The sequence below is a fragment of the Typopeltis vanoorti genome, chromosome 20, assembly GCF_054136105.1.
Source record: "Typopeltis vanoorti isolate ZY-2024b chromosome 20, IOZ_Tvanoo_1.0, whole genome shotgun sequence".
In the NCBI taxonomy this organism is placed as follows: domain Eukaryota; kingdom Metazoa; phylum Arthropoda; class Arachnida; order Uropygi; family Thelyphonidae; genus Typopeltis; species Typopeltis vanoorti.
In genome coordinates this window covers 42,887,668-42,912,644 of record NC_143568.1, presented here as the reverse complement: position 1 = coordinate 42,912,644, position 24,977 = coordinate 42,887,668, and the positions used below count along the sequence as shown (strand labels likewise).

At 36.8% G+C, this 24,977-nt stretch overlaps 1 protein-coding gene across 3 annotated transcripts in view; it reads right to left on the bottom strand.

The window, feature by feature from the left end:
- Positions 1–7,883: 7,883 nt before the first annotated feature.
- Positions 7,884–24,977, bottom strand: part of LOC150095396 (ubiquitin-protein ligase E3C) — a 662,747-nt gene continuing 645,653 nt past the window's right edge. For all 3 annotated transcript variants that reach the window (XM_090409807.1, XM_090409808.1, XM_090409809.1), the window contains exons 24-25: positions 14,285–14,415; positions 7,884–8,135 (exon numbers count right to left, since the gene is read on the bottom strand). In XM_090409807.1, coding sequence (XP_090265933.1) covers positions 7,965–8,135; positions 14,285–14,415 — 302 coding nt within the window. In that variant the 3' untranslated portion in view covers positions 7,884–7,964. The remainder of the gene's footprint in view (positions 8,136–14,284; positions 14,416–24,977) is intronic.

Here is a 24,977-nt window from a genome sequence, read left to right as displayed (position 1 = left end):
GAGAAGCTATTCAATACACTGCAGTTATATGGTGTCAATGGGGCATTATATCAAGCAATACTTAGTCTTTATTTGAGTTGTGAGTCAGCAGTTAGAATTGAAGGAAGTACATTATCCCCTCTGTTATTCATTATCTATATGGATCACATTATGAAGGAATGTGGTATTAAACCTGATATCAAAATTGGAGATGTTAATGTCAGCTCTTTGCTTTATGCGGATGATGTTATACTTGTAAATAAATCCACTACAAGTCTGCAAGATTCTCTGACTAAATTGAATAGCTGTTGTAATAGATATGGTATGAAGGTCAGCAATAAAAAGAATAAGACAATGAAAATAGGCAGAATCATTGAAAATGTCAACTGTGTTGTGAATGGAGAACCTGTGGAACAAGTAAAACATTTCAGCTACTTAGGCACAATTTTTACTGAAGATGGTAAACTAAATATAGAAATAGACAACAGAATCAGCAAAGCTGGTATCGTGGGAAGTCAATTGAAAAAATTCATATGGAATAAGAAAGAAATTAGTCGGAACACTAAATTAGCTGTATACAAGACTGTGTTCAAACCAATTTTAACTTATGGATCTGAGAGCTGGGTCAGAAGTAAAACACTTGACCAAAGACTATAGACCGCAGATATGAGAGTCCTGAGAAAGATTAGAGGCGTGAACAGATGGCATCAATGGCAATATCATATTAAAAATGAGGATATTAGGAAAGAACTTGACATTGTCAGCATCCAGGAATGCGTTAGCAGAGCTAATCTCAGATAGTATGGTCACTTAAATAGAATGGGAGAGGAAAGATTAGCAAAACAAGTGTTCTCTGCCAGGTTGGCAGGAAAACAACCCAGAGGAAGACCAAGATATAGGTGGATTGATACGGTACAAAGTGCCTTAGACGATAGAAATATAAGATCTGATAATGTTGATGTCTTGACAAGTAACAGACTGATTTGGAGGAAAATTGTAGATAGGAAGTTAGTAATGATGTAATTTTTTCATGTAGTACTGTCATATCCTGTACACCCCTTCAGGGTACATGGCAGGAATTTGATGATGATGATCAAGAACAACCACTTGAAATTCCTCAAACTTTTCCATGGCATTTGCCCAAATGTGAATAAATAAGCTGCAGTGTGGATACCACTGGAATAACAGAATAAAAAAAAAGGCAGTATAAACCAAGAGTCAATGCCAGAGTACAAACCTTCAGTGCAATTGGTAAATGCCACCAGGAGCAGAGTTTGTTTTTGTTATCCAGTTTGGAATAGATACTTTTAGATCTCATTCTGACAAAAAAAAATCAAATCGGGTATGGAATGTTGTGTATGGAATTGCAGGAAGACATTTACCAAGATCATATGTGCAAGAATTAGAGGAAAAGTAAAAAGCAAGAAGAACACCTCTGGGTCTGGCTCCCACTGACGAGACCTCAATAAAGGTCGTAACTGGTCTGGGTAATGACCCTTTCCATAATGCATAGCATTATACATACCCATAAGGATATGTGCTTTGCATTATGGGATACTAAGGCAAGTGATCAGAACTTATACCGCCTTTACCATGAGTTGCCCCAGTCCTGAAAATATTTCAGGTGCAAGCTTTCTTTGCTTACACTTGAATAAAGGATTAAACTAAATATATAATTTGTAGCATAGCCAAGTACTTCCATCAACTATCTCTAATCCAGACAATTTTAATAATAACGTGTTGACACCTTTTGGCAACATTCTGGTATATGGTGATATGATTTCTGCATTACTTCCACCTTAGTATCACCACCTCTGGGTCTGGCTCCCACTGATGAGACCTCAATAAAGGTCGAAACCGGTCTGGGTAGTGACCCCCTTTCCATAATTCATAGCATTATACATACCCATAAGATTATGTGCTTTGCATTATGAGATACTAAGGTAAGTGATCAGAACTTATACCACCTTTACCATGAGTTTCCCCAGTCCTGAAAATACTTCAGGCACAAACTTTGTTTGCTTACACTTGGATAAATGATTAAACTAAATATATAATTCGATGCAGAAGTTGGTTGAATAAAAGCTATGGCCAATAACTGTAGGCATGAACTGAAACAACGAAGACAAAAACAGGTGAGATCTTTCTAAGCGACATATACAAAATGTTATATTCAAGCAATGACAATCAGGGAAAAGAGGGAGTAGCTATAGTAGTCAACACTAAATATGAAGATAATCTTCTTGAATGGCAGGAAAATATCAAAATGAGGAAAAGGACAATGAGACATATTAGTTCTTATGGTCCCACATAAGGTTCTAAAAAGGAAGAAATGTAAGAATTTTTCGAGGCATTTGAAAAGGCAGCTGGCTCAATGAAAAAGGAAAAGTTTGTCCTTGTTGGAGATCTAAACATCAGAGTAGGATATGATTACCAGATATATAGAAATATTTTGGGAACATTTGGAGAAAAGCACAAAGCTAATAATAATGGTAAATGCCAGGATTTCTGTTCAGGAGATGGATTAGTTATTACTAACACCATGTTCCAACATAAAAATGCACATAAATTCACATGGAGAGAATATGCAAGAAACGTCTCCTCACTGGTTCAGGACACACGAGTATACAGAGGATTTGAAATAGAAAGTAATCACTATTTAGTTGTGAACAAGATAAAATTGAATTTGATATCAAAAAGTCGTGTAAGAAAGTTTAAAAATGAATCAAGACTGAGCAGCTTTCAGAAGTGAATTATAGATTCAAATACAGAAGCATCATTGAAGAAAAAAATGAAAGAATTTGAAAACAAGAACCAAACCTTGGAGATTCAATGGCAAATCCTAAAGAAAACATTGATTCAGCCAGAGAGGCATGTGGTGAGGTTTGTAAGGACAGAAAAATTAACTCCATGGTAGATTCAAAGAGTTAAGAAGCAGTGAAGGAAAAGAAGAAAGCATATCAAAAGTTCCTGACAAGTAAATCAGTTTGTGCTCTTAGAGAATACAGTAAAAAAAAATATAAGAAAGAACATGGAAAATAAATATAAGGAGGGTGCCAAAATATTCTGGAGGAATTGAAGAAGCTTCAAAATGATGAAAGAATATTGTAAAACTGGAGATATTGATATTCTAGATGTCTGGAGTAATTACTATGAAAGACTAGTAAATGAAACAAGCAGTGTCAGATTGTAGAAATCTCATAACAGGAATGTAGTCAGGAATACATATCCATACTTGAAACAGAAAAAGTCATCAAAAACCCCAAATGTGAAAAGACAGCTGGAGTAGATGAAATTTGGCCAGAAATGCTCAATTATGGAGGTATAAAAGTTTTATAGTGGCTGCATTGCATAATGCAGAAGGCGTGGTCAGAGTTGAAGCAGAACTCTCATAGTACCCATCTATAAAAAGGGAAAGAAAACAATGTGAGAATTACAGAGGTATTTCTGTAATGTTCCTAGTTTTGTAACGTCCCTACTGAGTGTTCCTAGTAAGATTTATACACACGGATACTTGAGAAAAATTGTGGAAAGGAAGCTTGGTGGAAAAACAAGCTGGAGTCAAGCCAAATAGAGGTTGTCAGGATCAGACTTTCCCATTAAGACAAATAGTTGAGAAATCTTGGGAATACAACAAGCATTTGTATTTAAGTTTTGTTGATCTAGAAAAGGCACATGACAAGGAAAGGTCTTCAAAACGCTACGCTTATATGGTGTAAATGGAACATTATATCAAGCAATATATAGTTCTCTATTTAAGCTAAGTGAGCAGTTAGAATTGAAGGATGTACAGGAAGATGGTTTGAAGTAAAATCAGATGTGTGACAAGAGTGCACATAATCTCCATTATTCATTATCTATATGGATGATCACATTATGAAGGAAAGTGATATTAAATCTGACATCAAAATGGTGATGTTAATCCTAGCTATTTACTTTATGCAGATGATGTTATACTTCTGAATAAATCCAGTACAAGTGTGCAAGATTCCCTGACTAAACTGAATAACTGTTGAAATAGATTTGGCATGAAAATTAGCAAAAAGTTGAAAACATCAACTGTATCCTGAAAGGTGAACCTATAGAACAAGTAAAACATTTCAGCTATTTAGGCATAATATTTAGTGGCAATGGTAAATTAAATATGGGAATAGACCACAGAATTAGTAAAGCTGGCATAGTAGGAAGTTAGCTGAATAAAATTATATGGAATAACAAAGAAATTAATGAAAACACTAAATTAGCTGTATACAAGACAGTTTTAAAACCAATTTTAACTTTTAGATCCAAGAGCTGGGTTAGAAATAAAACACTTCATCAAAGACTAGAGACCTCTGATATGAAGGTTCTGAGAAAGATTAGTGTAGTGAACAGATGGCATCAACAGCAGCATGACATTAAAAATGAGGATATTAGGAAAGAACTTGCCATTGTTAGCATTTGGGAATTTGGTAGTAGAGCTAATCTCAGCTGGTATGGTCACTTAAACAGAATGGGAGAGGAAAGATTAGGAAAACAAGTGTTCTTTTCAATGTTGGCAAGGACTATTGTATAGATTGATCGATACAGCGAAAAGTGACTTAAAAGACAGAAATATAAGTTGGGAGTTAGGCGAAAACTTTGTTTGCTTAACTTGGATAAAGAATTAAACTAAATTTATTATAGAAATATAAGATCTGATAACGTTGAAATCTTGACAGATTTCAACAGATTAATTTGGAGGAAAATTATTGATTGCAAGTTATTAATGGTGTTACTTTTTCATGATTTTTATGAATATATTTATCACAATTATCTTTCCCCCCCCCACTCCCAATGACCAATGCTCACATACTTCATGCTTTTAGCAACACGATGTCTCCTGAATCAACTAACGTGTAGTTTTTGAAATGCTTATGATGTAGTTGTTCCCTGTATCTCTTTGTGTTTTGATGTAAATTATAAACTGTTTGTTATAACTATTATTTTATTTTAATGTTATTAATAATAGCATATAAAATTCAAAGTAAGGTGCCATTGCTTCCAATGAAAAGAATATGCATAACGTTATTACATTAAGTTTCAAGGTTAAAATGTATAAATTTACTGAGAAAGGTTATTGAACAGTGAGACAGGCAGCAGGCTAATCTTACCTAGCACAACTGTTGTTACAGTTTAAAACAAAGATAAAGTACAGTAGTTAATATTACAGTTTGTAAACGTGATAATCTTAAGCCCGAAATGAAAGAATTTCTAATGGTGTGGATTGATGACCAAACCAAACTAGTTGGTGTATTAAGCCAAGTTATTCAAAATAACTTTTTTGTTTCAAAAATTATTCAAAATTTTTGTTTGCATAACTGACATAAATTAATAATTCATTTACATTATTTACACACAACTACTTAAAAATGTTATTAAACCACTACATATATCTACAAGCCCCTGTCTCATGGGACATCTCTTTGTGGTGGAAGGGACCTAACATGGATGGTACTGACCCTTTTCATTCTTCCTCTTTTTCTTTGCTTTTCTTCCCACATTCTACTTCTCCTGAGTTTTTAAAAAATTTTTTTTTTATCCTTTCTTCCAGACCACCATTACCGGGATCCAACACCCTGCAGGCATGTTGTCATGTGGTATGACCAGTGATCTCTTTGGTATCTGCTTAAGCAAGACAGGGAGTCCTGCATGGCTTGGCCAGGATCAGTCAATCAGCTAGAGGACTTGCCTGCAAGGGTCAATGGTGTTGCAGTTTCTCTCACCCCATGGTGCAGGGTGATGACCCAAAGCTTGCTTTGCTGCTGGTAGAATGTCCTGGTATTCCACTACTGAATGGAATCATTTCTTGCTAATGAGTAAGTGTTCACGTATGGCTTCATGATGAGATCTAGTGCTAAACAAAAAATCTTCCCTGTTCATGAATTCTTCATCTTCAAATGTTTCCAAGTCCCAAACAAGTACTGACACTGTACATATATCATTTCATAACAGAAGTAAGAAACAAAAGATGTTATACCAGTGTAAATATACCAGTGTTTCTAATCATCCATGCAACAAGTTAAACACCAATAGGGAAAAATGTCACTTTTCTTTAAAAGGTTTAGGACAGGCAGGTTCTCTCAAAACAGTTAAGAAAATACATTCTGGTGATATCCTTGTGGAAACATCATATCAACATTCTGTTACTGTGATTGGTGGAAACCAATCACAGTAACACCTCATAAAACACTTAATTCTTGTAGAGGAGTGACATCAAAATGGGATCTCTTTGATGTTCCTCGTGAGGCACATCCTGATAAATAAGGGGAGTCACCTGGTTCCGATCAGGATCAACATCCTTACTTTAATACACCCGAACTTCCAACATCTGTAAAAGCAGGGTACCTCAATGGGTGGAAACTCAAATCAGAAATATGGATATGCTCATGATGACAAATCTTGCTCTGCAAAGAAAGCTAAATGTGAATAGGGGATATATGACATGCTTGGGAGTAAGCTGAATGAAGTGGAAAGATGAAAAAGAAATACAAAAGATTAAAACAGAACAAAATATATCAGGAGGCAAAAATTAAATTAGCCACCACTACACCTGTTCTGAAATCCCCTTATGCTGAGAAGCTGGTAGTTAAGAAAATGTCAACAGCAACTCAAACTTGTAAGTTTATACCACATTGATAAAATTTCTCCATACCTGAACTTTATGATCTTGAGTGCTCCTCTGTTGATTGCATCAGTCACATAACTTACGGTCTCACTCTGGAAACAACTCCAAAAATAGTTCCATTCAATGACTATTCATTTGTCAAAAAAAATTATGGCAGGGATATCACTTAACAAATCATCAAACACCCCTACAGAAAAAATGGATACTTTGGTATCCACTTAAAGTAATTATTAATAAATGATCCTGATACATTGAATATTTTTCCAGTAGAGATGGACACTAGCCATCCATACTTCCCAAAATCAATTGATAAATATAAACCTCAGAAAGCTAAGCCCTCAACCTCATGGAAATTGGACAAGTCTGCAAAGCCAAAATAAGAAACTTTTTACAATGGAGCTGTCATGAGTTTTGTCAGAATATCAATGATATTCGGGAGGATTTTGCTATCAATCAATCAATGAATGATTTTGCTGCAGAAATACAAGCCTTTCTGTTTCTGTTTACAGGAAACATATCTAAAACCCAGTGAGTACCCAACTTTAAAGGATTTCACTGTTGTTCTCAAGGACAGAATTGAAGATGGTCCTGTTCACATTGAAGTAACTATCCTAGTGGGATGGCTCCTTTCCATCATTTCCAGCTTAATACTGCTCTGGAAGCAATAAAAATTCACTTATCTGTGGAATTTCTTAGTACAATATGTTCAAATTTATTTACCACTAGTTGCTGAGTTAATCAATCTCTTGATAACCTTATCTTGCAAATGCTATCAAAGCATGCTCTTCCATGCAGAACTGTAAACATGAAACCTATAATCATGCTTTGAATGTAGATGCATGATAAAAGTGGTGCAAGCAATTCATCATCATGACAGAGTGAGCAAGGTTGGTGGGAAGAAACTTAAATAAATCTATGCTGACAGAACGAAAATAATGATAAGGTAAACGTGACTGGTATAGGATAGCCAAAAAGAAATCAACCTTAAAAAATCAATGTAAGAAATGTGAAGGGAAGTTAAAGAGCCTCACAGCAACAAAGCTATTTCAAAGGAAATTCAGCATAGCAAATTTTCGATTACAACTACTCCACTGATCTATACATGTTTGCAATGGTGAAAGCCAACTATATAATTAAGCAACTTAATGATATTTCGAAGAAAAAAGATTTCTGCTCAAGTGTCAGTATAATACTTGGGTATTCTTGCTTAGGATTTGAATAACACTGTCTGTGATTCTGAATTCAATAATACAACACATTATTTAAAGACAAATTTGTTGTACAAAACATACAAAGGTCACTTTACAAATTCAATTACTTTACATAAATATGGCAAATGTTAGCTCAACTCAAATCCTGCTCCTGATTCGATAGCATACAGCAATTTAGCTTTCATAACTTCTTCACTCTTGAATTCTGGTAACTTTAAAAGATTCATACATGTAGATGCAGTAGGAAGGCGATCTGCTGCACTCCCTGCATTCTGGATACATAATGCAGGAGAAAGTTCCTTCATAAATCAAAATACACAGTAAATATTTCATTTAACAAATTAAAAACAATAAGACTTTAAATAAGAGCATTTGTAAAGAAAACTTTAAAGATAGTTATAACAGATACTATACGATACTATATATAACGGATATGGATTCCTCAAGGGCTCACTTTAGTGAGTAAGGGCGTGGCAAACCCAAGGTACCTGATGCTGGACCATGCCCTACTTCATGTAATATACATCTGTTATATTATCTGTAGGTCCCTCCTCTTCCTTCCTTGTTTCTTTCTTCTCTTCTTGCTCCTTCTCCAGAATGCTATTAGAGTATTCGAGGGCTAGGGCTGAATCTTTCCTATTTTGCTGTGTCATTTCGTCTTATGCAAACAGAGTAGTGCTAACAGGGCATTATCAAACACTGTAACATGGTCAGGTTTCAAACAATGGTCATACCGCATTGTCCGTCGCGTGGGTTATCAAGGGACCTGTTTGGGTTTTAGGCAGAGGGACCTGTTCAAAAAATATGTTACAGTCTCCCTTAGACACCACTCCTTAACACACGGTAGAGGAAACTCCATCAATGGGCCTGCTACCCGTTTGGGGAGGTGTTTATGGGCATCGCAAAGAAATGGTTCTGCAAGAATTGTCGTTGCCATTTCCATCCTCTTGCAGAACCATTTCTTTGCGATGGCTTCAGTAAACTGGAACATCTTCTCACTGACAGGGAAGGAGAAGGAACTGGTCGAGGAAGGCAAGTGCTACCAACTAGATTTAGTCGGGCTTTCTTCGACTAAGAGGAGAGGCTCTGGAACTGTTGACTTGGATGAGGGGTGGAAGCTCTTCTACTCTGGTGTGAGTCCGGCAATGTCTGCTCAGGTGGGTGTGGAGATACTCACACGCCTCCCGGCTGTCAGACTGTGTTGCTGAGTGGAACCCACTGGGGGGACGGGTATGTGTGTGTGTTAAGGCTCCAGATGAAAAATCACAACTTGGCTGTGATGCAAGCCTATGCACCTAATCTGGAGTCAGAATACTCTGCCTTCCTAGAGGAAGTGGATGCTGCTTTTGATAGGGTGGCAGATGGAATCAGTCCTGCTAATGGGTGACTTCAATGCACATGTTGGAACAGATGACTAGACATGGAGGTGTGGTTGGGAGGAACGGAAACCCTAACCTTGATGCGAATGGGTTGAAATGATTGGACTTCTGCTGTACTAATAGCTTGTCCATAATGAATACCTTCTTTCAGCACCGAGAAGTCCATAAGTATACCTGGTACAGGGATACACTTGGACAAAAGTCTCTGACTTCTTTATAGTCTCAGCAGACCTATTTTCCTCAGTGCTGGACATTCGCGTGAGGAGAGTGGCAGAATTGTCAACTGACCACCACTTGTCTGCACTCTACGACTTCAGAAACCAGATGCTACCATCAACGATGGTAGGCCTAAGCAGCTATACTGAGTGAAATGGGAGGCATTGGAAAATGAGGCTGTGAGGAAGAATTTTGCAGATGACATTTCCTCCAGGTTCAAAGAGATTCCCAAGCATACTGCAGATGTTGAGGAGGAGTGGGAGCTGTTTAGAACTGCTGTCACTGCCTCTGCACTCTCATGCTGTGGCAGAAAGTGGCTTGGCATGGCGATGGGCAGTGAGAAAAGGACACCTTTAGGTGGAACCAAGAGGTCCAAAAAGCTGTCCGGGCAAAAAAAGAGGCATACATAATATGGCTTAGGTTCAGGTCACCTGAGATGTGTTTCCAGTACACTAAGGCATGAAAAGCTGCTACTGAGGCAGTAAAGACAGCGAAGCACAAGGCTTCGGAATCCTTTGGAGAAATGTTAGACTCATCCTATGCAAATACAAACAAGGTATTCTGGCAGACCATCCATTGCCTTCGAGGGAGGAAATCGTGCACAGCAAGGGCATTTAGGCCTCTGATGGTGCACTTTTAACAACCAAGAAGGATATCCTCCACAGATGGAGGGAATACTTTGAATATTTTGAATAGCTTTCTTAACCCAGGTGGTCCAGCAGTTGTGGACATCCAAGAGGTGCAGATCGGGGCAATGACTAGTCTCACAGCAGAAGAGGTCCATTTAGCAATAAAATCGCTAAAATCGGCGAAGGCTACTGGTGATGATGAAATTCGGCCCAAAATGTTAAAAGCCTTAAATCGAGACTGGGTTCTCTGGCTGACTCGAGTGTGTCAGGCTGCTTGGATATCTGGGCGAGCACCAAAGCAATGGCAGATAGGCATAATAATACCAGTCTTCAAGAAGGGAGACCAGAGAGATTGCATTAACTATCATGGCGTCTCTCTCTGCTCATCCTGCCTGGGAGTGTATATGCTAGGTGCTTGGAAAGAAGCTGCAGGAGCATAGTTGAGTCAAAGTTCCAGGAAGAACAACGTGGCTTTCGTTCTGGTAGAAGCACAACTGACCAAATCTTCACGTTAAGGCAAGTCTTTGAGAAATCTTTGGAATATGCCAAGATTGTCTGCACATGTTTTGTGGACTTAGAGAAGGCATATGATATCGGGTTCCTCGGGATAAGCTTTGGGAAGTAGTACAGGAGTACGGAGTGGATGGCCAACTATTGGCTGCCATCAAGTCCCTGTATGATTGCCCGGAGTTTTGTGTCAGGGTAAACAGCACAAAGTCCGAACCTTTCACAGTCTCCGTTGGCCTCCTCCAAGGGTGTGTTCTGTCATCCCTCCTTTTCATAATATTTATGGACTGGATTGATAGGCACAGCCGAGGCAGGGAGTGTGTCAGAACTGGAAGATGTAGCATTGGACATCTGCCTTTTGCAGATGACCTAGTTCTGCTTAGCTCTTCCACAGATGACCTCCATCGAACCCTGGATAGGTTTGTAGCTGTTTGTGCAGAAGCCAGAATGAAGATCAGTGTGGCCAAAACTGAAACATTTGTGGTGTCAAGACAACCATCCCAGTGCACTCTACATGTGAGTGGAGTCCCACTGAGGCAAGTGGTGAAGTTTAAATACCTTGGGTCCATATTCACAAGTGATGGAAAGTGGGACGAAGAGATAGATACTCAGATTGGCTCAGCAAGCGCAATATTGCGGGAGCTTGGCCGTTCGGTAGTATTGAAGCAGGAGTTAAGCTAGAAGGCAAAGCTGGCTGTCTTCAATACAGTTTATGTCCCCATCCTCACCTATGGTCATGAGAGTTGGGTATTGACCGAAAGAATGCAAACACGAATCCAAGCGGCTGAAATGAGGTTCCTCCAACAAGTTGCAGGGCTGACAAGACTTGACAGAGTCAGAAGCTCTGCAATTCGGGAAACCCTCAATACTCAGCCGTTGCTTCTCTGTGTTGAGAAATCATAGTTACGTTGGTACGGGCACATGGTCAGAATGCCACAAGAGAGGCTCCCCTAGCAGGCCCTCTTTGCCAAGCCAAAGGGTGGGAGGCCAAGGACTCGCTGGATAGATTATATCCAAAACCTTGGGACATGTTTGGGAGTCCCACCAGAACATCTGAGCTTGGTGAGAATGGTGACCATTGGAAGTTCCTCTTGCAGCTGCTGCTCCCACAACCCAGTCAGGATGGGTGGGCCTTGAAGATGAATTAATGAATAACGAATACTAAAAAAGCAATGTGGAGCTATCACTAGCCTTGTGATCCTATTATCTGAAAAAAGGATCACAAGGCTAGTGATAGCTCCACATTGTACTAATTTGGATTCATGATGTTTTATTAATAAGAAAAATCTAGTACTGATGTTCACATATTTGATTTTCAGCTGAATAGCCTATCTGAGTGAAGAAAGATAAGACGCAAGCATGTACGAGGATGGTCTGAAAAGTTCTCAGCCCTGACCATAGATGGCAACACTATCAGCAAGAGATTTTTTTTCCTAAGCTGGTACATCTGTCATAAACATCCATGTGAAATTGCAAGTCATTCTATCAAGTAGTTTGTTTTATACAGCTGTCTGAAACAAAAGTGTTGTCTGCATCCCTTGAAATTAATAAAATTGAGTATCGTGCGGTTATAAAATTCTTTTTAAAAGAAGGTTTAACGCCAAAAGAAAGTCATTTGAAGTTCATAAAAGTTCGTGGGCACTCTTCTCCTTCACTTTCGATAATTAAGAAATGGACTGCCATGTTTAAACGTGGCTGTACCAGTCTTGAAGATGATCCACGTGAAGGATGTCCATAAAGTGTACCAACACCAGAAATCATTGATCAAGTGCATGATATGGTATTGGATGACCGGTGAGTCAAAGTGTGTGAAATTGCTGAGACTATAGGCATTTCAAAAGAACGTGTAGGATATATTTTGCATAGGATGAAAGAAGGTTGATAGTATTTAGGCTTTATTCTTTGAGCGTTTCTTTTGATTCTGTTTTTTTTGTACATGATTAGGTAAGGTTTAGATTTATGGTATTTGAAGGTAAAGGAACTTGAAAATAGAGGTGCTTTGCTTATGTGGGCATTTAGATGATCAAGACTTATTTCCTTCCTAATAGTGTCATCATAATGTAAAGTTGATGATCTGTGAAGTCTGCATTTTTGATTCCAGTGTTCATAAGTTTTTAGGGAGATATGATCACGTTTGATTAATAAGTTTTATGCAGTGCTGACTTACTTGCAAGGAAGGGAACTTTTGATATGCCCCCCCCCCCCACCTCTAACTTCCAGAGTACACCATGGAATTTTGAGTTTACTATCCTTGCAGAAAACCTCACCACATGCCTCTGAGGTTGAATTAATTGTTTTCTTCAATGCTTGCCACTGAATCTCCAGGGTTTCGTTCTTGTTTTCAAATTCTAATTTTTTTTGTTTAATAATGTTTGTACATTTCAGTCTAGGGTTAACCTCTCAATGCTGTTCAAGTTTGATTCATTTTAAAACTTTCTTATATATCCTTTTTATCAATATGAAATTCAATATTAATCTGTTCAACACTAAATAGTGATCATTTCCAATTTCAAATCTTCTGCATACTCTGGTGTAATGAACCAGTGAGAAAACTTTGCTATCAACAATAACATAGTGAATGAAACTTGCCTTTTCACCATAATTTTTCTTCTTTGCACAAAATGTATTTAATTATTTAAGACATGAAACAATACAGAACAAACATTGCTCATATATCAAGTCAATGATGGATTGTACAATCTTGTTTTTGGTTCATAGACTTTTTTTCCACATGTTCTCATCAATCAATGATGCGAGCTATTTTTCTGGGCATTCATCTGAGTGTCTTGTTCATTAATTTTTAAACATATGGATCCACTATATACATTTTGCTATAGTAAAGTACTGTAAACCTCAGAGGTGGATCAAGTGGGTGTCGGTCCTGACACCTGCTTTGGTGCCAGGACCGACACCAGGGATCCCAAGCACAAAGAACGCCTTGAGCATCAACTTTTCCAAATATAGAATTTATTTACGTTCATTTTATTATTATTATTATTATATATATATTTTTTTTCACTATTCCTATTTCCAATTTATTGGGAGAAAGATCTTTTTCTGTCTTAAAAAGGGTAAAAAAAAATTACCTAAGAAGTACGATGTCAGAAGAAAGGTTAAACAGTATGGCACTATTGTATATGGAAAAAGAAGCATTAAATAACATCGATACTTTGAAAATAACTGATGAATCTGCTAGGGAATAATCGAGAAAAAATTTATTTAACTTTTTACTACAACTTAAATTAGATTTCTTCCTTTTTTTTTCTTGAAATATTTTATTTTGTTGTAATTTAATTTTTATATATTTTATGCCTGATGTTATTATAAAGAAAAATTTATTGCAATGTTCTGAAATAAAAATATTAAATCACATTATGTGTTTAATTTTTTGTTACAGTGAAGCCCTAGTTCTCTTTGTAGCATATATTTATTTATAGCATATATAGATAATATTTACCGGGTCCCTAAAAAAACAGTATTTTTTTAGTGGCCCTGTAAATATTACCACCAGAGGGTCCCCAGCCAGCTTAATGCACAACTAGTAATCCTAGTAAATCTGATGAATTTTCACACTTGCTACACCTTCAAGCCTGCAAAAGAAAATCGCTCCACACTGCCAGAACAGGAGCATTTATTTTGTTATGTAACTCATTAGTAGTCATTTAGATCACACAACTAGAATTACTTTTTAAATATTTACAAATACTTTATAACTACCTTGAATCCTAGAAGGGGTGGTCTTGAGCAGCTGGTAACAAACTTTAATAGTTGACGACACTGCTGTTCACTAAAACATTCTACTACTTTCCAAAATGTTTGAATAACTGGATGATCAGGAAAATATCCCCCTAGCATATAAAATGAAAATCTGTTTATCAAATTACACAACTCATCTGGATATAATTTCTATCTGAAATAAATAATCAACAAATGATATAATATCCACATTTAATTTATAAACATATGGATCCACTGTATACATTTTTTGTAGTAAAGTACTGTAATCCTACTGTTGTAAATCTGATAAATTTTTACACTTGCTACACCTTCAAGCCCACAAAAGAAAATCACTCCACACTGGCAAAACAAGAGCACTTATTTACAGAGAAATTTAAATTCTGACCTAATTTTAAGAAAAACAAAAAAAATATGATTGACTAGTCAATATATATATATATATATATATATATATATATACAGGGTGTTCGGGATAAATTTGACATATTTATAATTAATTATATTTTTCCGTAAGTTACATGTATTAACACACACTTCTCTTCATTTAAAAGTTTGGACCCTTCTTCATTCATATACAAGATGTCAGAAAGGATGGATAGCTGGAACCCACCTGAATCATGGAAGAGAATAACTTGTATCATGATGATTCGTGCCCGCCATCAAAATAAGGATATTACGACTGCTGCCCAATGTTCCCTGAATACAGTGAAAACAATCAGGCATGAACTAGAGACTTGCAATGGTGACTACGAGGATGTAGCAAGAAGAAAGATCCCTAGCAGACGATCTGATTGCGTTCGTACAGCAGAATTCCTCGCAAATCTGCAGGAACAGGTGTTGAAGAACCCTGGCATTGGAATTCGGGCTTTGTTCGTGGAGTTGCTAACTGTAGTCAAGCCCTGGATAACAAGGGTAGCCAATGGTAGGCCGTATGTATGGCAGCAGGATTCGGCCCCTTGCCACACCTCTGGGAAAAGTTAAAAATGGTTGTCTGAAAATTTCTACGACTTCACCAGTCCAAATGTTTGGCCTCCAAACTCCCCAGACCTTAACCCCATGGATTATTTTGTATGGGGCGCAGTTGAAAAAGACACCAATCGCACTTCCAGTAATACAAAAGCCCAGTTAATGGATAAAATTAAAACAGTTTTTGCGGCCCTTCCCAGGGAGACTGTAGCATCAGCTTGTTCGAGGTTCCGAAGCAGAATTGAAGCTGTGATCGATGCTAATGGTGGTTATTTTGAGTAAATCTTGTTGATAGTATTGTAATTAACTCTGCCTGTAATGTTTTTTTGTCAATTCATTAAATTTAATAGATACAAAGAAGATTTTCTTTTTCCTTACGAAACTGTCAAATTTATCCCGAACACCCTGTATATATATGAGGGTTTCGGTATAACTTTATATTTATCGCACATAAATATTATGGTGAACAAATAAGAATACACTTCAAAGTCAGTTCTAAGTTATTCAATATAATGCTATTCATTTTTCCTATAGAAACAATATAAAAATGCAGATAAGGTTCCTGATCATAGTTAGATTTCCTGTTTTGAAATCACATTAGACACCAAAATTTTAGCACCAAATTTCAGAATAGTAACTGTTATATGTGGTACATCAAATATTTGAACAATTTCATCATCTTCAAAACTTGATTCAAATTCCATCCAATGGTCTGCCAGATGAATTTACTGGTATACTCCAGATAGTCTGTGTCATTTTTCTCCAGTAATTGTATGGCCATGGCTTTAGTCATACATTTGCTTCTTGTGTAAGTGGTCAAAATAAATGCTGGACCTATTTGACAATGCTGTATTTGGGAGTAAGTACAAGTTCCTGAGGTCTCCAGGGAAGGTGTGAGTGTGTAGAAGTCATCAGTGACATGATGCATAGTCTGCACAGCGACCTTGTCCAATCCTAAATCTGATAACTGGCTCCAGAGGTGTTGAGGTAGATTGAAAGTTGGATTAGTGATCAGGTACTTGTTTGTAGTTTATTCCAGAGTCTTCACCACCAGTCCTGGAGCCTAGCAGCTGGTGTTTCCACAAGCTAGATGAGAGATTTGGAGGTCAGGCAATGAGCAAGGTTTAAAGATGTCTTGATGAATGGGAAAGTTTATGTTATTTCTGATTTTATTCATTTCTTTGATGACAGCTTCTCTCCTGAAGCATAAAGGAGTACTGTGGGAAAGAACAGGCAAATAGGAGAGGAGTAGACCTTAAAGTACCAGATATGGTTCTCATTTTTGTAATAGATTTCACGGTTTGATATGAACACAGCTGATTAAGAAAATAACTATTTATTAACTTAAAACCTAATATTTCGCTGGTATTATATCCAGCATCTCATCCATTCACCTAAGGACAAATGCACTCCTTTATCACATCCAGGAGTCTATGAAGTGCCCTGTTCTTGCCATCAAGCCTACTACAGACAGACAGGAAGAACTGTGGACATCCGCCTCAGTGAACACAAAAAATATATCTGACACTTTCGCTATGGCAAGTCGGGTCTGGCAGACCATGCTTTGGATACCCCTGCACACAGGATCAATTGGAAAGAAACAAAAGTAATGCACAGAAGCTTCTACAAGTCAGAGAGGTTGTTCCTGCAATCAACAGAAGCCTTAAAACATACTCCAAACCTTAACAAGTATGGCTGTATAAATCTACCAAAGATTTGGGAGACAGTCATCTTAAGACCAAATTAATATTTATTACTTTTATTTTATTTCATTTTTTCAAACTTTTTAAGGCTCATATTTGGACTACTATTTCAAAACTTTGATTTTTTATTTTATTTTTATTTTTAAAACCTAGATGGCGCCATATTAAGACTTTAGTCTTGTGCTGCACGCTGCAATTACTTTTACTAGCCCCACTGTTACATGATTCTGGTTGTTTTGCATTTGTAACAAACTTCGTGTTGTGTGCTCTGAAGATGCTGGATATAATACCAGCGAAATATTAGCTTTTAAGTTAATAAATAGTTATTTTCTTAATCATCTGTGTTCATATCAAACCGTGAAATCTATCACAAAAATGTCTGACAAACACATAAGCCCATCCACGCGTATGGTCTTCATTGTAATGTTGAGCTGTGTGTCTACAAATCATATTGTTTAAAATGTGAGATCAGTAAACTTTTCTTATTTACTGCTTCATTTTGATTAAAATGAAGTAAAAGTTACAAATGTTAGCATCACCATTTTTTTTTTAAATAATGGTGTTAAAAAACTACATAGGTTATTTCTAGGTTAGGTTTGTACCACAAGTGCCATATAAGTATCACTAGTTTCTCTCCAATATCACCTACCTGGAAAACAATTCTAGTTTTTCTCAAAACTAATAAAACTGATATATTACATTCATCTATCCTTATCTCTAAAATAAGAGAAGAGAAATTGTAATACAAATGTATTACCAATAGAAAGAAACAAATGTTTAAATAACTATGCATCATCATCATCAAATTCCTGACATGTACACTCAAGGGGTGTACAGGATATGATAGTACTTCATGAAATTTTTACCTCATTACTAACTTCCTATCTACAATTTTCCTCCAAATTAGTCTGTTACTTGTCAAAATTCCAACATCATTATCAGATCTTATATTTCTATCGTCTAAGGCACTTTGTACCGTATCAATCCACCTATATCTTGGTCTTCCTCTGGGTCACTTTCCTGCCAACCTGGCAGAGAACACTTGTTTTGCTAATCTTTCCTCGCCAATTCTGTTCAAGTGACCATACCACCTGAGATTAGCTCTGCTAACGCATTCCTGGATGCTGACATTGTCAAATTCTTTCCTAATATCCTCATTTTTAATACGATATTGCCATTGATGCAATCTGTTCATGCCTCTAATCTTTCTCAGGACTCTCATATCTACGGTCAATAGTCTTTAATCAAGTGTTTTACTTCTGGCCTAGCTCTTAGATCCATAAGTTAAAACTGGTTTGAACACTGTCTTGTATACAGCTAATTTAGTGTTCCGACTAATTTCTCTCTTATTCCATATGAATTTATTCAATTGACTTCCTACAATACCAGCTTTGTTGATTCTGTTGTCTATTTCCATATTTAATTTACCATCTTCACTAAAAATCGTGCCTAAGTGCCTTAAATCCATTCAAAACGCAGTTGACATCTTCAACGATTCTACCTATTTACATTGTCTGTCATTTTATTGCTGACCTTCATACCATATCTATTACAATAGTTATTCAATTTAGTCAGGGAATTTTGCACACTTGTACTGGATTTATTTAGGAGTATAACATCATCTGTGTAAAGTAAAGAGCTGAGATTAACATGTCCAATTTTTATATCAGGTTTAATACCACTTTCCTTCATAATGTGATCCATATAGATAATGAATAACAGAGGAGGTAATGTATATTCTTGCCTGACACCAGATTTAACATTAAACCATCTTCCTGTACTTCGTTTAATTCTAAATGCTGACTTACAACTCAAATAAAGACTAAGTATTGCCTGTTGAAAGTTTATTTTTCACTTGGTTAGAGTATAATAAATTTAGTTTAATCCTTTATCCAAGTGTGAGCAAACAAAGTTTGCACCTGAAAGTATCTTCAGGACTGGGCTAAGGTGGTGCAACTCCTTGCAAAGGTGGAGCAAGCTACCAACACTCCTATCTCAGTATTTCCCATAATGCAAAACACATCTCCTTGCAGATATGTCTAATGTTATGCATTAAGGGAAGGGCCACTACCCAGACTAGTTTAGACCTTTATTGAGGTCTCTTCAGTGGGAGCCAGGCTCAAGTGGAGATACCAGGCAGAGCAAGGTCATCTCTACCTATAGAGATGACCTTGCTAATACTTTTGCCTGGTATCTCCACTAAATTTATTATACTCTAACCAAGTGAAAAATAAACTTTCAACATGTTTTTCTAAATCCAGAGTAATTTATTAAAAAGGTGGAACGCCGTTTGGCAACTCCTATAAGTAGAGATGACCTTGCTAATACTTCTGCCTGGTATCTCCACTTGGGCCTGGCTCCCACTGAAGAGCCCTCAATAAAGGTCGAAACTAGTCTGGGTAGTGGCCCTTCCCTTAATGCATAACATTAGACATATCGGCAAGGAGATGTGTTTTGCATTATGGGAGATACTAAGATAGGAGTGTTGGTAGCTTGCTCCATCTTTGCAAGGAGTTGCCCTGGTGTTGTACTACCTTAGCCCAGCCCTGAAGATACTTTCAGGTGCAAACTTTGTTTGCTCACACTTGGATAAAGGATTAAACTAAATTTATTATAAGTATTGCCTGATATAATGTCCCAATGACACCAACCCTAGCATTTTGAATAGCTTTTCTCTTGGCATCTTGTCATATGCCTTTTCCAGATCGACAACACTTAAATACAGATCTGTGTTATATTCCCATGCTTTTCAACTAATTGTCGTAAAGTGAAGATCTAATCCTGACAGCCTCTATTTGGCGTGAATCCAGCTTGTTCTTCACCAAGCTTTTCTTCCACAATTCTTCTCAACCGTTTCTCAAGTATACTTGCATAGATCTTGCCAGGAACACTCAGTAGGGAAATACCTATGTAATTCTCACATTTAGTTTTATTTCCCTTTTTATATATGGACACTATTAGAACTCTACTCCAATCATCGGGAATTCGTCCCTCTGTCCAGTCCTTCTGAGCTATGCAGTGCAGCCACTGTAAGACTTTTATACCACCATACTTCAGCATTTCTGGTCGAATATCATCTACTCCTGCTGCCTTTCTAAATTTCAAGCCTTTGATGGCTTCAAGTATGGATATGTATTCCTGACTGTATGCCTGTTGAGTGTTTTTTACCACTGTGCTATCATTGCTTGTTTCATTTAGCAATTTTTCGAAGTAATTACTCCATACTTCAAGGATATCTTTTTCTCCCGTTTTCATGTCACCTTTATCATCTCCTTTTACAGCCCTCTTTCCTCCATTTCTAAGCTTCTTCAACAACCTCCAGAATATCTTGCCACTTCTTGATATTTATTTTCTATGTTCTTACCAAAGTCTTCCTATGACTTCTGTTTAGCTAATTTTACACAGTGTGTAGCTTTCTTACATTTGCTGCTGTATTCTCTAAGAGCACAAGCTGACTTATTTGCGAAGAACTTTTGATATGCTTTCTTCTTTTCCTTCACAACCTCTTGAACTTCCTGTGTCTACCATGGAGTTCTGATTTTCCTATCCTTGCAGACAACCTCACCATATGCCTCTTTGGCTGAATCAAATAGGGTTTTCTTCAAGGCTTGCCACTGAATCTCCAAGATTTGGTTCTTATTCTCAAACTCTTTCATTTTTTCTTCAATAATCTTTGTGTATTTTAGTCTACAGTTCACATCTGAGAGCTGCTCAACTTTTATTCGCTTTAAAACTTTCTTACATGTCATTCTTTTCAATATGAAATTCAATTTTATCCTGCTCAAGACTAAATAGTGATCGCTTCCAATTTCAAATCCTCTGTACACTGTGGTGTCCTGCACCAGGGAGAAAATATCGCTATCAACAATAACATAGTCAATAAGACTTTTCTTATTCCTTGCCTCTTCTCTCCATGTGAATTTGAACTGGTAATTAGTTTACCGAATTAACAACGCATATAAAGTATATTAATTAAAGGTAACTTTAATGAATAACTTCTATATTTCGGCAACGTCACGTTGCCATCTTCAGGAACATAAAGATATGGTATGTGCACGCAGGCACTAACAAAAGCAAATGAGGAAGAAAGCAAGAAACTAATATTGTTCCTAAAGTCCTAATGGTGCCTTCTGGTGGGCTAATTTGGTTGTCTTGGCAGTTGGGATGAAGTTCTCATAATGTAAGTCTCCCAAATTTGGGGTAGTTTCATGCTCCCAAATTTGTTGAGGTTAGGAATGTTTTTTAGAGCTGCTGATGATTCCTTGAATAATCTTTCGTATTTATATTATATTTCGTATTCTCTGTATTCTCTAAGAGCATAAGCCGACTTACTTGCCAGGAACTTTCAATATGCTTTCTTCTTTTCCTTGACTGCCTCTAACTTCCATCGAGTTCTGATTTTTTTTATCCTTACAGACAACCTCACCATATGCTTCTCTAGCTGAATCAATCAATGTTTTCTTCAGGGTTTGCCAATGAATCTCCAAGGTTCTTTTTAAAACTTTCTTATACACTCTTCTTTTCATTATGAAACTCAATTTTATCTTGTTCAAAACTAAATAGTGATCACTTTCTATTTAAAATCCTCTGTATACTCTTGTGTCCTGAACCAGTGGGAAAACATCACTATCAACTATAACATAAGTCAACGAGACTTTTCTTATTTCTTGTCTTTCTCTCCATGTGAATTTATGCACATTTTTATGTTGGAAAATGTGGTTATTAATAACTAGTTCATGTCCTGAACAGAAATCCAGCAATGGTAAGCTTGCTGGATTTCTGCTTACCATTATTATTAGCCTTGCCCTTTTCTCCAAATTTTTCAAAACGTTTCTATATGTCTGGTAATCATTTCTTACTCTCATGTTTAGATCTCCACTTTTCCTTTTTTCAACTTTTGTTGTGACAGCTGCCTTTTCTAATGATTCGAAAAATTCTTCCATTTCTTCCGTAGTAGAACCTTCTGTGGGTCCATAGGCACATACAAATCTCCTTTTTAATTTTTCTGTGACCCTTTTGGTTATTTAAATGGAAAGCTGAAACAACAGTGAATTTAATTCTAATGCTAAATTAAAATTTCGTACTGGAATATTAGGCAACAGTGTAAATGGGGGTGTTTGTAAAGAAATATGCATTTAATTAACTCCATTTCATTCCAATTCTTTTATTAAGACTGAATAATACATAAGTCACCTAATAAAAAATAAATAAAAATGTTGTTTATCTGAATGAAACACAGTTATTCCATATTAAGTTGACTTCAGCTCCAAACTGGCAAGCCACTTGAAAGACTAGAACTAGGGCTGCTGTTTTATTAGTTGAACCATAACTACCACAAGTTGTGCCTGTGAGTTTGTTATGACATTTTTCTTGGCAGATACCTTCAACTTAGTTTTTTTCCAAAATGTTGTTGGTAAGTAAGGCTGCAATTAAGTGTGACACCAGGATAGCAAGAGTTACTTTCATGGATTAGAATCCTGTTGCAGAAGTTGGTTTTAGTTTTCTATGGGCTTTGTTGTTATTTAAGTGGAAACATGAAATACTTTAGCTGGGATTATGAGATAGTCCCTAGGATTTGGTGGGATAGTCCTTAGATATTTACTCAGTACTCTCTCTTGAGGCCTTGGAAGGTATTGTCATGAGTGACGATTGCTATGTTGTCAGTGCACTGTGCAACCACAGATGCGAGACCCCTTAACACTTCTGTGCATGACAGAAGAAAGCAAATGCATTCCAATAATAGGGTAATCAATGCGTTTCATGGGATGAGTGTTTATTATTATATGTTGGAAAATTAGTTTTCTTTTATGAAAATTCTAGTTTTTAAAGTGGTAACTATTTTGCTTGTACAACAGTTGGAAAATTTTACATAAAAAGCACATTTTCCGTGTTGGTAATGAATTCGTACATCATCTTATTCCTTTCTCCCCTTCAACATGAATTGACAGCTGAGGGTCTCACATCTGTGGTTAGACAGTACATATTATCAACCTCTGTTGAATAGAGCTGGAGAAAGGCCAGATCCTTTTGACAGCCCTTCCTGTAGGATAAATGCTCTACATTTTTGTGAATTCCACGTTGCATAGCTGATCACAAGAGGATAGGGCAAATAAGCAGGGTAACTTGATGAATAAGCAGTCCTGGACCAACAGTAGCACTGCTATAAGGAGTGGTGGAGCAGCACTTAGAAAGTGCCTCAAAACCCAAAAATGACAATGTGATATGGCATCCTATGCCACTATTAAATAAGCATGTGCCTGAGGAGGTATCTGAAGATCAATCACAGACTGTCCACCAAGTCAGGTGGACAGTCACTGTGATTGATCTTCAGATGCCTCCTCAGACACATGCTATCCTCCAGATGAACACAGAGGGATTTACTATATCAATATCAGCGGTACTAAATAATATCCTTAGCATGCACAAAGTAGACATACTGTTACTCTGCAAGAAACTCATCACATCTCACAAGAAAATATTAGCATTCCTCACTATATCCTTCTCACTGATAAAAGACATGGCCTGTGATTTATGCAAAATCAAATCAGGAAAGCATCTCTGAGACATTCACCACGTGACTTTTTTTTTGTTGGTCTCTAGCTGCATAACTTCTCAATCTTCAAAGTATATAAGTCTTACTCAGCTGTCCAAGCCTTGCACTTCCTCAGCAGGCCTATCCTGGCATCCTTGGGGATTTCAACTCACATAGTCTATCATGGGGATACAATAATGACAAAACCCCATGCCTGCAACTGAGAATGGATTTTAACAAACAATCTCCACCCATTCCACGCGACAGCAAGCAACCTGGAACCTTCATATCTGGAAGGTGGGGATCACAGACAACCCCTGACTGCTGCTTTACCACCACTAACACAGAAGGAACTCTTTCTCACTTCAGCCTATCAAGTAGTTTCATTTTCTCCACAGCTAGTGGCACAGACCCTGCTTCATTAATTTAGGACTTATAATTCCCAGAATAACCAACTTCTAACACCCCAAGGGAATCTCAGGAAAGCAAACTAGCAAAAATTTACTGAATTCATTGAAAACAACATCAGCTTAATTACACCTACAGTCAATAACTATGAAAGATTAAAACTCTGTATAGCAACTAGCAAAAGAAATATGGTAGTTTTCAAATTTTCACTTAGTACATAATCAAGGCAAAGCCTTCATCCACTGGTAAGATATGTGTATGAGGGCAAATTATACAAAACAGCAAGAAATCAGAATCTCAGTTTTGAAGTAGTGAAAAGATTTGCAAGAACATAAAAACATCAAACATCATTCGAAAATCAGAGAAAAAAAATTGAGTTTTCATTAACAACAGACTCTTTTCACTCTCTCTCTAAAGATATTAATAATCAGGCTTACTTCATCTTGTATAGTGCAGATGTCGTAATAGATAAACATTTCAAATTGAAAGGTTGAGTAGTATATACTATATTTATTAAGTGAGTGATTCATAAAAGTGCCAGAAACAAACATGCTAAGACACACACACACACACACACACACACACACACACACACACACACACACACACACACACACACACACACACACAAAAAAAAAAGTCCAGCACTTTTAAAATATATAGACAGCACCCTTCGCTTCCCCTTAACTTTTCTTAACCCATTAACATACAAAGACATCTATGACGACTTTTGTTTATTGCACCAAAATTGATTTTGATGTATCGCAGACGTTACAAAGTTCACATCAATTTCAAATGAATTTAGAGTTTAAAAATAATTTATATGTCAAAGGGTTAATTTTCCAAATTTGAAAGTTGGCAAGTATGTAACTACTAGTTTATGATATACAATACAAAAAAAATATACAATAATCTCAATTATTTGAACCCATTCAACACTCTAACAGGCTCATTCAATTACCTAGCAGATACATATTTGTTATTTTATATTATTTATTGATTATTAGGTTCCCACTAGCTAACTTAGAGGCACAATAGTTTAAAAAAGAGACTTTTATTGTTT